At 37.4% G+C, this 14,793-nt stretch overlaps 1 protein-coding gene across 3 annotated transcripts in view; it reads right to left on the reverse strand.

Annotated features, from left to right (window-relative positions):
- Positions 1–14,793, reverse strand: part of LOC132104074 (glutamate receptor ionotropic, NMDA 2D-like) — a 105,016-nt gene that overhangs the window by 75,056 nt on the left and 15,167 nt on the right. For all 3 annotated transcript variants that reach the window (XM_059509282.1, XM_059509279.1, XM_059509280.1), the window contains 2 exons: positions 9,177–9,786; positions 828–1,094 (listed from right to left, as the gene is read on the reverse strand). In XM_059509282.1, coding sequence (XP_059365265.1) covers positions 828–1,094; positions 9,177–9,734 — 825 coding nt within the window. In that variant the 5' untranslated portion in view covers positions 9,735–9,786. The remainder of the gene's footprint in view (positions 1–827; positions 1,095–9,176; positions 9,787–14,793) is intronic.

A 14,793-nucleotide genomic window follows, 5' to 3' on the forward strand; every position in this document is an offset into this window, starting at 1 on the left:
ACAAAATGGACTGATTTATATGAAGATTTGAAAAAAAATTACAGATTAAACAAGTATGGAATTTGTGAAAACGTTGGAATGACCAAGTTTTTGGCTTTTAAATGTATGCTGCCCCAATAATAAATTAAAAACAGTCTCTCTCTCTAAATGATCACGATAAGATAATACTAATGTTATGACAATTACAATAAGATAAGAATAGGATCTCATTAAAAGCCTGGGATTTAAACCTGGAAATTAACATTTTGTGATTTAAATAAAATACGTAAAAATTACTTAAAGTGAGATCTAAAAATCTGATCTTATTAAAGATTTCTAGGCATTGACCCTAGAAATAAACCTTTAATGATTTAAAATGAATGAATATGTATGAATGAATGAATCTGGAATTGAACCATTTTAGGATTTAAAAAGTAAAATAAATAAAAATGTATAATATGGCACTATTTCAAATTAATCAAAAGTAAGTAAATTTGAAACACTGGTCATGTGATTCCTTTGTACAGACAGTCTCTTGTTCTTTTTTCTATTGATGCTCAAGATGCTCTTTGATCATTCTCAGATCATGCTGGAGAACATGATCATCAGGTTTCAAACAAACTTGTTGAGGTCAAGCAGCTGCTTGAGTGCTGCTGTCATTAAAGCAAAAGAGAGACAAACCACATCTAATCTGGTATGTTTATTTTTAAACTAAAATGTTCATTAAAATATTTGTTCTGATAATAAATTTGTCAGTGAAATTTTTTAAATTGCAAAAGCACACAAGATAGAAGCATTGTTTCTAGTGGTTTCAGACCTTTGGAATCAGTTGCATTCATATTCCTGACCTGTGCTTCATTCTCTTTCAGCAGCCTGCGTGTACGAACCCCACCCGGGTCATCAGTCAGGTTGAGCATCACCACGCTCTTTCTCTCCCAGCCAATGAAGGAGCCATCTATCATGCCTTCTACCATGGCCAGGAAGTCCTCATAGCCGTGGTGGCGTGTGGTAACCACAGAAAAAGCCGTCCAATCAAACTCCTCCAGAACTTCAAAAATGACATCCAGCTGCAGGCCAGTGGAGCACAAGAACTGCAAGTAGACGGAGCCGCTCTCCTGAAAGAACAAGAAAATATGGGTAAATATGGTAAAACTTTCCAACATTATATTTAGCATAAATAGTGAAACTTCTAAAAGGACCGAGGCATCACAAAAATTTCACGTCCCTTTCCAGCCTAAATTTTCTATGATCATCAATCATCTACAACCCCAATCTACAACATCGGGTCTTTTTCTCTTTCCTATAATTTAGCCTCTGCTTCTTAGTCATTCAGATCAGTATAGTCATTCTTGATACCCACACGAAATGACGTAAAGGATTCATTGCTATTCATAAGCCTGTGTTTCAGGTGACATTAGTGTCCTTGGCTGCTTTAGGATTCGAAACAGTCAGCTCAGCTTTGCTTCAGCTCATCTCAGCATCTTTTTTTCTATACCCTGGAAGGTGACCATTCCACTGCACAATCAAAGAGATTTATTACTCTGACATAAAGCCGTATTTCTGATAGTGAAAAATAGCAATGCTTAGTCTGGCACTTGCTAATGCATCATAATCATAATCAAATATATCAAGAATGTGGCATGACACATGTTTTCTGCCTGCTGGTGACACTGGCCATTAAATGAGAAGTGTGTTGAAAATTCTGACGAGCTATGAAAATTCTGAAAATTCAGAAAATTCATGAAAATTCTGACGAGCTATGTCTGACCTCTGTAGATCTTTGAACGATCATTTCTGGGCAGATGTTTTGTGTATACTGCAGCTGTTAACACCTCACATTAGAGTAACTAGTGTAATTGCAGTGATGCATATTACAGACAAAATTACGTAAATCTGCATGTTAACAGCTTTATCTGAAAAAAAAAAAAGATTAGTTTATAGAAAACCTTTCAAGTGTATTTATGCCTTTAGAGAAGTTTACATAGAGAAGTGTGAAGTGCTCTGCGAGAATGAGGGCTTTGTGTCTGTGCATTAAAAACCTCTGGGTTAAATACGCCTGGCTTATCTGCACAAAAATACATAGTTTTTTGTATAGCTTCCCTTAATATAATTTCATTTGCTAGGGTTGATGGGTTTACACAAACCTTCACCCTGTCAGAGCGAGCGAAATGATGTGACCATACAAGATGGCCTCTGTTTTATTAAACAGCTGTCAGTGCACACAGTTAGCATATACTGCTGACAGCTTTGTTGATCATAATGAAGGTGACCTCCGATGTCTAACATAGGAGATAATACAACATAAATTGGTGTTACATCTATTTGTGAAAGTGAATATTAGCTTATATTTTCATATACTGACCTTGGCTTAAGCATATATTTGCTGGTCTATAACCAGTTCTGGGTAGATGACTTGCAAAATTGTAGTCTGTTACTGGTTCCAAATTGTATGACAAAAATTTTAGTCAGTAACGTAATCCATTACATTACACATTTTAGGTAATATAATGCCAACACGTTAATATCATTGATTTAAATAGGACAATCTTGAACAATATTGATATAAAAATACAAAGAGAAAGAAAACAGTTTTCATTCAATATATTTTTAACAACATGAAGTGCATTGAACACTACATCAAGGTTTCTCAAACTGGGGTTGGTGAAGGAAAAATAATATTTATTAAATTATTACTATAACATATTGACTCCATTGTTATCTTTTCACAGACATTATTACTTCTGGATTTTAATTAATTAGATTTTCAAGAGCCAAACTAAAATTTTTATCTACATTTTCTGAGTCATCTATATATGATTTAATTATTTTGTGACTGCAAAAACAGCCTATTCAAGTTCAGTATTAATCTATTTATTTCTATAGTTTTATAAAGATTGAAATAATAAAAATTTTATGAAGTCAAATCAATGAGCTATCATCTGTGTTAAATGTGTAACCCAGCCTGCTGGGTAAACAAGCACCCCAACTTGTCAGATAAGATTAACACAGCATGTCTTCGGTCTATTATTTACTCAACATTGTGTTTAAAAACTACTCAAATTGGCTTGATTTTTGTCACTCAACACGTTATATTACATATTCATTACAACACAACATCTCAAATATGCAAAACAAGTGTTCATACAGTGTGAGCAAAGGATAAAGCCAGGCTATTACATTGAGTCTTTCAAATAATAACCAGACAGAGGAGCTGCAAACCTGGTGAGGAGAAAAATGTCACGACTGCAGAGCATTAACCAGGCATAAAGGCTCACCTCCGCTCTATATTTAAATGAAGACTAGCTTGTAAAAGCTCAAAGAGCTTACAGTAGTACTGTAACTTGCAGCACTGCAGCACTTTAAATGGGCCAGGTTACATTTTCCACACTTCTACATTGCCTTCAATAAATTTTATACATCAAAATTGGAGTGGGTATATGTCTTTTCTTATATTTTACTGAAAGCAAGAGTGGGGGAGAGAGTCATTTCAGACCTTTCTGATGTACATATTCAAAGAAATTAAAATATTTAATTAAAAAAAAATTAAATGGTATTTATAATTGATGGTGATGATGTTTTTTTAAATTATTTACAAATAATAATAATAATAATTCCTATTTTTCAATGTTTGCATTTATTTAAAACTAAAGCAAAATGCAATTCTCTATTTCCATTTTATTCTTTTTGGGGGGAGTTCGAGTGCCTGAGGTCTTTGTGTTTTCAAAAGAATCCCAGTACTAATAGACTCCAGTCTCTTCTGATGCTGCAGCTTTGATTCGGCTGAAATCAATCTACATTGAGCACTTGAAACTGGATTTGCAGCCTGCATTAAATGCATTGGAGGTGGGAAGGTTTAGATTAAATTGCAAAACAATACACAGTATATTAAACACTACTAGATTAATTTAAACTCTAAATGACCCAAGATGTAAATCTAAATAAATCTATATGCTAATGAAGTACCTTCTGTTACCAATTACATTCTGTCTACTTGGAGAATTGGAACAGTCTGCTCTGAAACTTATAGATCAAATCTATACAGGTAAGAATATAAAATCAATTCTTCTTTTCCCCTCAAAAATGACCTATTTAAATGTGACAGTTTTTTATATGAACGCGATTGTTTTAGGAGTGGAAATTTAGATCCTTTGTGTCTATTTCTCACACATATCACATATAGATAACTGAAGTGTATAACAATTTAAATGGGTTGACTTCTTTGAGGAACACTTCAACAGCTTTGCCCACTTGTAATCAGATGTCACAGCCTTTGAAATGACTGGATTCCACAATGATAGATTTAATGCTTTTGCTAGGGAGATCTGAAAGTCTTTAGGATGTACTGCAGTGATGCATGACTCTCACATATTTTATAGCATTGCATAGCTCTGTATTATAATTGTGTAGCATCCGAATCCTGCTGGTTTCATATGCGCACACTGTGCTTGAACCAGAAGTTGTTCATGTGCTAGTTTGTGCCCCTGAGACAGCAGTTATTGTCTGTACTGCATTATGTGCCATATTGAGGTCCAGATGGGCCAAGATATTTTACTTCATTTAAAAGCTTTTAGAAAATAAAATCGACCCTGGAAGGCTATAGGTCTAAAAATTACACCGAAAATCTGCTTAAAACAGAAGCAATATGCAATTTTACATTTATTTTTCTTTTTTTTTGGAAGGAGAGCGAGTGGCTGAGGTATTTTTGTTTTAAAAAAAATCCCAGTACTAACAGACTTCTGTCCCTTCTGATGCCACAGTTTTGATTCGGCTGAAATCAATCTACATTGAACACTTGAACAGCATTACATTTTGCAGCTGTGATGAGTGCCAAAATAGTGTCTGAAACATCTACTTTCTTCTCACATTAAAATATTTAACCACATGATCTAATTAATTACTGGCCTAATTAAACCAGTTAAGAGACTCCTTTGTGCCGTGCTCTGGTTGGTGGTTTGTGAAGAGGTAAAATAAGTCTCTGGAGACATGCCCTGCGAGAGAGTTAACTCCATGGCTCCAAACCCACGCTCTCTCCAATTCGCAACACATGAGCTTTTCTAAGTGTAGTTAATTAAAGCAAATGAAAATGTAATGTAATATTTTTCCACAGGAGAGAAATGCGGTGGCGGAGAGGCTGTCTCCCGAGTGTGAATACAACAACATAGGTAGCCTGAAACTTATTCGAGTTTAATTGGTCATCTTAATTATGCGGAAATCTTATTAAGTAGTAAGACACACTGAATTTTTTTTGTCCACCGTCACACGTGAGTGGCAGATCCCGGTTTGCTCGGAATGAATAATTTAAGTAGGGATTTTTCCAAACAAGCCTTGTTCAAAAGGAGAAGAAAAAAAAAAAGTGCAAAACAGACAGAGATTTTAAATATTGTAAATCCAGGGCATGTGTTGACAGCATGAGGCTTAAGTGACTAAAGAGACCTTCAAAAGGCACCTGACTGAGTCATTTCAGCACATAATAGATGCACCGCATGTGTTTGTGTACGAATAATACCTGCACACTGTAAACACAGTGGGTACAAAACAATCTTCACATGATTTTCAGTTACTGATGGCACATTACTTTGAAAATACAACGTCAACTTAATACTGTACATACTAGTTTACATTTAGAATAAAGGTGCTTTAAGCCGTTTTCTTTGGAATTCATCAAATCAAATCCTGACAATCACTCAAATGTGTCCTGAAATATCTTACCTGACACCCCAAGGCTCTATTAACAATCTGGGAGTGGCCAACACCTTTTCAACCAATCAGAAATCCCCTCTGCATCTGCCATTCTGAAATGTTTTTGGAGAGTGGATACAACTTTGGAGGGCAAAAGGTACAATATTCTCAAGACATGGTTGAATGATGGAACATCACTTTCACAAACCTCTGCCCTTCTCCCTCTAAGCCAAAATTTACATAAATTCCAGTACGTATAGATGTAATTAAAGAATTACCTACCATAACATTAGTAAAACATTTTACTGTTGTACACAGGCCTCTTACACAACAGTTTTTTTTTGTTTACTAGTGCTTAATACTTTGAATAATTACCCACTGTTTCACTAAAATTAGAAGAGGCATATCTGGGGACAGCTCAGTGCTTTTCCAGGCTGCTGAGAGCAGTGTACATCGGGAGAACAACTGTGTTCATGGCTGAAAAATGACCAAATAGCTTACTATTACCTTATTATCTCTGGGGGAAAGTGTTATTGTGCATTCCAGAAAAAAAGAAAAAAAAGAATTAGGTCTAAAGAAAATGGTAATGAGCTTTAGTTTATTTTCAATTACAGTCGTGGCCAAAAGTTTTGAGAATTACATAAATATTGGAAATTGGAAAAGTTGCTGCTTAAGTTTTTATAATAGCAATTTGCATATACTCCAGAATGTTATGAAGAGTGATCCGATAAATTGCATAGTCCTTATTTGCCATGAAAATTAACTTAATCCCAAAAAACCTTTCCACTGCATTTCATTGCTGTCATTAAAGGACCTACTGAGATCATTTCAGTAATCGTCTTGTTAACTCAGGTGAGAATGTTGACGAGCACAAGGCTGGAGATCATTATGTCAGGCTGACTGGGTTAGAATGGCAGACTTGACATGTTAAAAGGAGGGTGATGCTTGAAATCATTGTTCTTCCATTGTTAACCATGGTGACCTGCAAAGGAACGCGTGCAGCCATCATTGAATTGCATAAAAATGGCTTCACAGGCAAGGATATTGTGGCTACTAAGATTGCACCTAAATCAACAATTTATAGGATCATCAAGAACTTCAAGGAAAGCGGTTCAATTCTTGTAAAGAAGGCTTCAGGGCGTCCAAGAAAGTCCAGCAAGCGCCAGGATGGTCTCCTAAAGAGGATTCAGCTGCGGGATCGGAGTGCCACCAGTGCAGAGCTTGCTCAGGAATGGCAGCAGGCAGGTGTGAGCGCATCTGCACGCACAGTGAGGCGAAGACTTTTGGAAGATGGCCTGGTGTCAAGAAGGGCAGCAAAGAAGCCACTTCTCTCCAAAAAAAAACATCAGGGACAGATTGATCTTCTGCAGAAAGTATAGTGAATGGACTGCTGAGGACTGGGGCAAAGTCATATTCTCCGATGAAGCCCCTTTCCGATTGTTTGGGGCATCTGGAAAAAGGCTTGTCCGGAGAAGAAAAGGTGAGCGCTACCATCAGTCCTGTGTCATGCCAACAGTAAAGCATCCTGACACCATTCATGTGTGGGGTTGCTTCTCATCCAAGGGAGTGGGCTCACTCACAATTCTGCCCAAAAACACAGCCATGAATAAAGAATGGTACCAAAACACCCTCCAACAGCAACTTCTTCCAACAATCCAACAACAGTTTGGTGAAGAACAATGCATTTTCCAGCACGATGGAGCACCGTGCCATAAGGCAAAAGTGATAACTAAGTGGCTCGGGGACCAGAATGTTGAAATTTTGGGTCCATGGCCTGGAAACTCCCCAGATCTTAATCCCATTGAGAACTTGTGGTCAATCCTCAAGAGGCGGGTGGACAAACAAAAACCCACTAATTCTGACAAACTCCAAGAAGTGATTATGAAAGAATGGGTTGCTATCAGTCAGGATTTGGCCCAGAAGTTGATTGAGAGCATGCCCAGTCGAATTGCAGAGGTCCTGAAAAAGAAGGACCAACACTGCAAATACTGACTCTTTGCATAAATGTCATGTAATTGTCGATAAAAGCCTTTGAAACGTATGAAGTGCTTGTAATTATATTTCAGTACATCACAGAAACAACTGAAACAAAGATCTAAAAGCAGTTTAGCAGCAAACTTTTTGAAAACTAATATTCATGTAATTCTCAAAACTTTTGGTCACGACTGTAGACTGCACAAAGGGGTCTGTCTGGCTAGCCTAGTTAGCACCAGCTGCTAGATGGGGGCAGTCAAAAAGTGTTCAGCAAAACAAATAAGAAAGTTGGAGGCATGACATACACCTTGATGTGAAATAAAATGAATAAATAATTATAACACAAAGTTTAAATGAAGTAAAAATCAGCAACCAGTGGAACCAAATAAATAAGAGACAAAATTAAAAAAACATCCCAAATCACCTTAGATAAATGACAAAGGTCAAAAGGCTTTTCAAAATCCATAATTTTGCCAAATGCTTTTGCATTTCATTTTGACACGAAATCTTACATCATCATCTTGTCCGTCTCACCTCACTCTTCTTGTCAATCAGCTCAACTCACTCTCCTCACGAGATAAATGAAATTTGAATCCAGCAGCTTATCTATGATGCAGCTGTCATTTGGCATGTTCAGTTTTTAACTTTAGTGTCTGTTCTCTAACTGAACTAAATTATTTTTACTACTCTAAAATTCAAAATGACAGTGGGCAAGTGATGTAACCGGTGTTACAGCTTAACAAGGGTAACACCGTCAACACCAACTATCGCAGAAAGCCTAGTGTGAACCCTGTCCTGCAGCCAATTTTAAAGATTTCACTAGTCATGTCAATCACACCATTGATTGCCTACACAACACTGAAAAAAATATTAACCCCTAACCTTAACCTACACCTTAACCTTAAATATACTGTAGTGTTGGTAGCACATCCTAATAGACAGAATTACCTTTTGTTTGCAATCAAGTCTATAAAGCCTTTTCTTGACATGTGCATGACTGAATTGACCAATGAAATCGGCTGTGGTTTAAAAAATACTCCAGCCAAAACTTCGCTTTGAAACTTACACATGAAATGAAGCAGAGGCACAGAGTTTTACAAACTTGTTGCATGAGTTTCACAAAGCACTTACATCACGCCTCACAGAGTGCTGACAGTTGGCTAGAAGCTATGGTTCATAGTTTTAAAATATTAATATTTTTCCCTCACACACACCTATCGTTCCATTTCAGAAGACACTGGTTCACCAACTGGGGTCGTATGGAGTACCATTGTGTTTATACTGTGTGGTTTTTTAAGTGTCAACTTTGAGGGACCAACAAAACATGGACACATAGACTCACAAAGATGGATTATATTCCCTAAAATGTCCATTTGAGTTCCACATAAGTAAGAAAATCATATACATCTGGATGAATAAATAATTAAGAGAATTCTTTCTGTTTAGAGAAACCATTTATCTTGTTTGGGGAAATCACATCTAATATATCCAATATATGAAGAACCATTAAATCTTACGCAACATGAATGAATCTTAACTCTTACCTGTGGCTCCCTCCCCAAGCCAGCCCCTCCTCCAACGGCAATCACAGGCACTCCTGTCTGGGCCGAGACAAATTCCAGCATAGGTGCTAATGGTGCCCGGTTGGGCGGTGGTGGCTTCTCTTCCTCAAACACAAGGCCTTGTAGTGGAGTGGTAGCCAGTAACTCACACAACTGTAGCAAGAGGCTCCCAGGACTGCTCTCGTTCACGGCCAGCCAGATCACATTCGCGGGTCCCCATGGCGTCATCACGCTCTCTCCCACCTGTCCTGACCAGGCCCGACTCAGAAAACCTGTCCCCGAGTTGCTGCTGCTGCTGCTTGGCCCGGCACCAGATCCGGAGCCTGTCGAAGAGGCACCGCCCACACCCCCCACCCCGGCACTCGTTTCCGGGAGGTGGGAGGAGCCGGAGTGGACTACAGCGATGTTGACTCCGCCCGAAGCCCCTCCAGAGTCCCTCTCTCTCTCCCGGGGGCGGAGCAGCAGTGGGGGTGAGGGCTGGGCCGGCCCAGTGCACGCCAGCACAGCCAATAAGAACGAAAGGGCAGGCCTTGCCGCCATGACACAGCCAAAGAGTCACTTGGGTGGGTAGCGTTTTATGCAGGAACGAGACCTTGAGGGAGAAAAGAAAGAAGGACTGTTAGAAACAACATAACTGAACTGAACAAAGGGAAAACATGAAAGGCAAGCCATCACCATACGGTCCATTAGCATCAATTAGGACACCACTAGATACCAAGATACATTAACCTCGGCAGCGGTATTTTAGTCTGCATGGGGATTGGAGAAGAAAGCTAACTTGTCTCACCTGCCTGAACCCCACCATTCCCCAGGGAACATGGGAAACCATTACTTCTCTCGCACTGATTCATGCATTAGATCTTTCAATGCAGGAGAGAGTTTCGATTCTCTGCAATAAATCTGCCTGGTCGTAAAGCGTTTATCCCTGCCTGGGTAGATCCAGAACAGACTGAGTAAATAAAAGTGGATATAAAGAAGAAGAGAGGGGATGAGGTCGCCCTCCGCACCTTTTGTTTGTGTTCCTCACACGGAGCAAAAAAAGCAAGAGCACACAAGAACAAGAGAGGGAGGGAGAGACAGCACGCTTGTGCTGATACAAATGGAAGGCCATGTAAGTGCCAGCAACACCATGAATCATTTTCTAGTCACTTTGTACACCAGCCATCAAAACCTACCCACCCATCCCTCCGCCTTAGCTGTAGATGTGCACGTACACACTCTCTTTGATTAACATCCCACTAAACACACTTATTTACACACAACTACCTGTACGTGAGTGCACAGACAGGCAATAGTGTGATATACCATTTGATGTATAGCACGAACATACCTATACTAGCTCTAATGTGCATATTAAGTAAGGCACTGACTCAGGGATTGGCAGCATATTCACACACCCACAAACGCAAATGCACATCTATTTCGCTATCATACTGGCTACGTTTCAGTCTGCTAATGTCATAGCTTTGAACCAGAAGACATGCTGACGTCATAATTTCTTCTCTCATTTAGCTCCTTCTCTCTCCTCCATTAATTCTCTTTGTGTTTTTTTTGACACTGGGAAAAAGACACACAGAATGGGGGATTAAGACTTGGGAAAGCAAGATCCGTCTGGGAAAGACCAATGGTGGGGGAGGGGGTATTGGGTGAAAAAAATTAAAGAGATCTGGACATTTGGATGGAAGCAGAGTGTGTGAAGTGGGAATAAAGAGAAGTTCAATAAACGTAAAGGACAGATGCCTAAAAGGGAGTTTTGAGTAAAAGCAAAAGAGCCTATAAGAGGGTCTGCTGCATAATTCAGCACATCATTACTGCATAAACACTGGCCTACAAGCAAAGACTGCAGTGGCGAGAAAGCGAGAAACACTGTGGACAAAATGGAAGAACACAAACAAAATGTATTTGACTCTTGTGTTATTATGACCTGTGCACATTACTTCAAGTGAATGTCAGGCTTTTGAAAGGGCTATAGGTTTCAGCTCTCATTCATTGTGTTGAAATCCAAAGGGACTGTAGACCAGAGAAGGCGACTTCTTTGTACATCAAGCATAAAAATCCATTAAAATTTGAACTCCGCTTCAAAGAAATACGTAATGGAGGAATAAGAAAACAATAACCCGTACAGTAGAACGAGTCTAGATATGAACATCTGTTCTGGATAGTTAACTATGATTATAAATGAAGCTGTGGAGGTATAAAGCTCCTTATGTTTGATTAATATGGGTTATTAGTAAGATAGCGCAAAAAAAAAAAAAAACACCTCAGGCAAAATCATCAGAATCATCAGGCGGTAATGCATTACACATAACGAGAGTTACATTATTAGACTACTATTGGTCAAGTACTAGTCAAGTAATGCATTATTTTAATCTAATATCTAAGCTATTTTTTCAAATAAGTAACGCCAGTTATTTAGTTTCTCATGTATTGACTGACAGCACTCCTGTCCTCATGTTGAGAGAAATCAGGAGCAAGTGCAGAGGTGTTGTGTGCACTGTGTGAACATGACGTTACTGTAGTTCTAGACTAAATGACAACATGTATTTACTCCTCTCACTCGCACAAAATCCGATTCAGTATTCCTCAATTAATAAAAACAATCAAATGCAAACTCAGGACACGACGCAATAACGTTCCATAAAAAGCAACTAAGTAATGTAGTTTTAGTTACTAAGTAATGTTAGTTACTTTTTTAGGAAGTAACGCAATATTGTAATGCATTACTTTTAAAAGTAAATTTCCCCAACACTGCTTCTAAACATGCAGTAAATTGAAAAGGAGGTTAAATATTTGAGAGGTTAAATATCTAGGCACTATAGATATTTCCAAAGGTGTTTTTTTTCAATCCCAGACTAACATGGCAATGTAATTAAGGGCAATTATGAACCCTGCAAAGGTGCAAAAGTAAAAAATGTTCAGCTTTGTTTGACGCAAAAGTCTGGTTTGTTTATACCAAAGAACTGCATGACTTCTCATGAAAATTAGTTTGAGGGTTCTTGTCATCTAGGCCAGTGGCTGTGCCCTAAGGAGGTGTGCAGCACGACTCCTAAAACATATATATTTTTTATTTTTAATATGCAAAAATAATGAATACATTTACTTCAAGACTTCATTAAAATAGTTATTGTTCTAGGTCTCATTTATAAAATTCTATTTTTAATTTTAAATATACATTCATGCATCTAAATGACTCCTGCATAGCCAGCACTGTTACATCAGTAGTGCAGAATGTGAATAAGTAATGTTCGCTTGTGCTGATACAGTATACCCACAAGTGCGTATAACACAATTTTACTCTGGGCAAAAACCAAGCCGATCGACAAAATGGCAAGATGATAGTCTGTTTGCCCTTAAAGTCTGTGAGCTTGACTTTCTAAAGACAAGCTTAAAGAGTGGGCTGCTTTTGACTCTGGAACACAGAATTCAGCTACAATATCGACAATGAAACCAGACAGCTGTTCATGTGCTTCTTAAAAGCAATGGGATAGTTCACCCAAAAATGAAAAATCTTGTCATAATTTACTCATCCAATGTTGTTCCAAACCCGTATGAGTTTCTTTATGTTGAACATAAAAGAAGGGATTTTGAAGAATGCTGGTAATCAAACAGGTGATGGTCCCCATTGACTTCCATAATATTTCTTTCCCTACTATGGAAGTCAATGGGGACCAACGAATGTTTGGTTCTTAAAAAATATATTATTTTATATTTACAGTAGCATAAGAAAGACATTTTGGGGTGAACTATTCCTTTAAGACTGCTCTAAATTTATAAATTTAATTTTATTCAATATGAATGTTTTGAAATACCCTTGAAATAAATTTGCAATATCGAAAAGGTAAAGCAAAACTTGTTCCCAATTGTTATAAGAATTGTAAAGCTCGTCACATCAGAAATTAGTGTGAAAGCAGACTAGGGGAGAACAACTGAAATTGGGTAAGGACTGAAGGAATCATTCAAAGTGTGAAAACACTTTAAGTCAGGCAGTTTGGCCAGTCAGTGACTGTCTGGTGATTAAGACTCTGTGCTGATAACGCAGACATCACAAATGTGATTCTGGGCAGGACTGACACATAAACTGGGTAGTTTCTAAGTGAAGCCTAACACAATCAAGCCTTTCATCAAGACGCTTAATACCATGTTGCTCTAGGGAAACAGCTCCTGCCATATGTGTACTATATTGTCTGCTAAATGAAACCACACTGGCGACTAAACTTGTACATTGAAATGAAAAACCACAAAGCACTTCACAATCATTTAGTAATTATTACAATGTTTTGTTTGTTTTCAATTGTAGTTCAGAAAATATACATTACTTAAAGCTAGATGTTGTGACAAAGTAGCTGATGAAAGACAAAAATGAACTAAATGCTGCTAAACACAAGATATACTCCAGTCTCAGAACAATCCACAGGTCTAAAATAATCAAACTATCACCCCACAATTGAACACGTCTAACATATTCAAATTATGCTAACAATTTAAATTATAACATAAATACATGTAAATAGTATGTACAATTCTAAAGGGACAGTAATGCAATTTTTATTGTTGTGTGAGTTCATGTTGTTTGCCCAAGAGTATGACGGCAATAAATATTTCAGTCTCGACAAATCAGTTGAGGGTTGATAAGCAGAATTGACAATTCTGGAGCGAGTGACCTCATGATGAAATGAGTCAAAGAGAAAATGTTTTGTGGCCAACTGTAAAAGCAGTATATGTTTTCTGCATGGTGACCACATCTTGGCACATCACTGCTCTCCAATATGTACTGTAAAGACAGTTTCTGGTGCTCAAGAAGCTTAATCAATAATCTTAAGCAAAATGAGTAAAATTAGCATTTCTACAAAAAGATTCACGATATAATAACCCTAGTAAAACATCCTATGCAATATATTTATTTCATACTAAGTACACTTAAAATCCATTAACATTTATTGACTTAACACTTACTGATATGAAGTTGTAATTACACTTTATTTGGAGTATTTCTGTATTGCATAATACATATTTCTTAATATTATGCGTAAAATTAGTTTTAATAACTATTAATAAGGATTGTATGATCTCTGTATAATATCAGTCTTTAAATGCAAGATATTTAAATTGTACCTGTAGTATACTTGCAATAGTTCCACTTAGCATGGGCCAGTAAGAGATTTTGATGGTATAACAACCTTACGCAAAAATATCACAGTATCACGGTATTGTTGTTACAGCTCTAAAATGAGATATTTTTTAATGTCTTAAAAATGACAAAAAGTAATAATAATAATAATAATAGTAAAAAATTCCACTTGAACTCATGTGACAGCACCATGTCACAAAGCAAGAGTGATAAAGAAGTGGCTCGAAGATCATTAAATTGAAATTTTGGATTGTTTTGGAGCTTGACAGCCATAGCCTCAATTCACCTTCAATATATGAAAAAAAGAAGCAGGAAATTCTTAAACTCACCTTTTGCGTTCTACTAAAGAAAAGAAGAAGAAAAAAATCACACAGATTTGGAATGACATGAAGGTGCATAAATAATGACAAAATTGCAGTATGGTTCTTTGAGTATTTCAGAACTACATCAAACAAGATAAACTGTGGAACT

This window comes from Carassius carassius, chromosome 25 (assembly GCF_963082965.1).
Source record: "Carassius carassius chromosome 25, fCarCar2.1, whole genome shotgun sequence".
Lineage (NCBI taxonomy): Eukaryota > Metazoa > Chordata > Actinopteri > Cypriniformes > Cyprinidae > Carassius > Carassius carassius.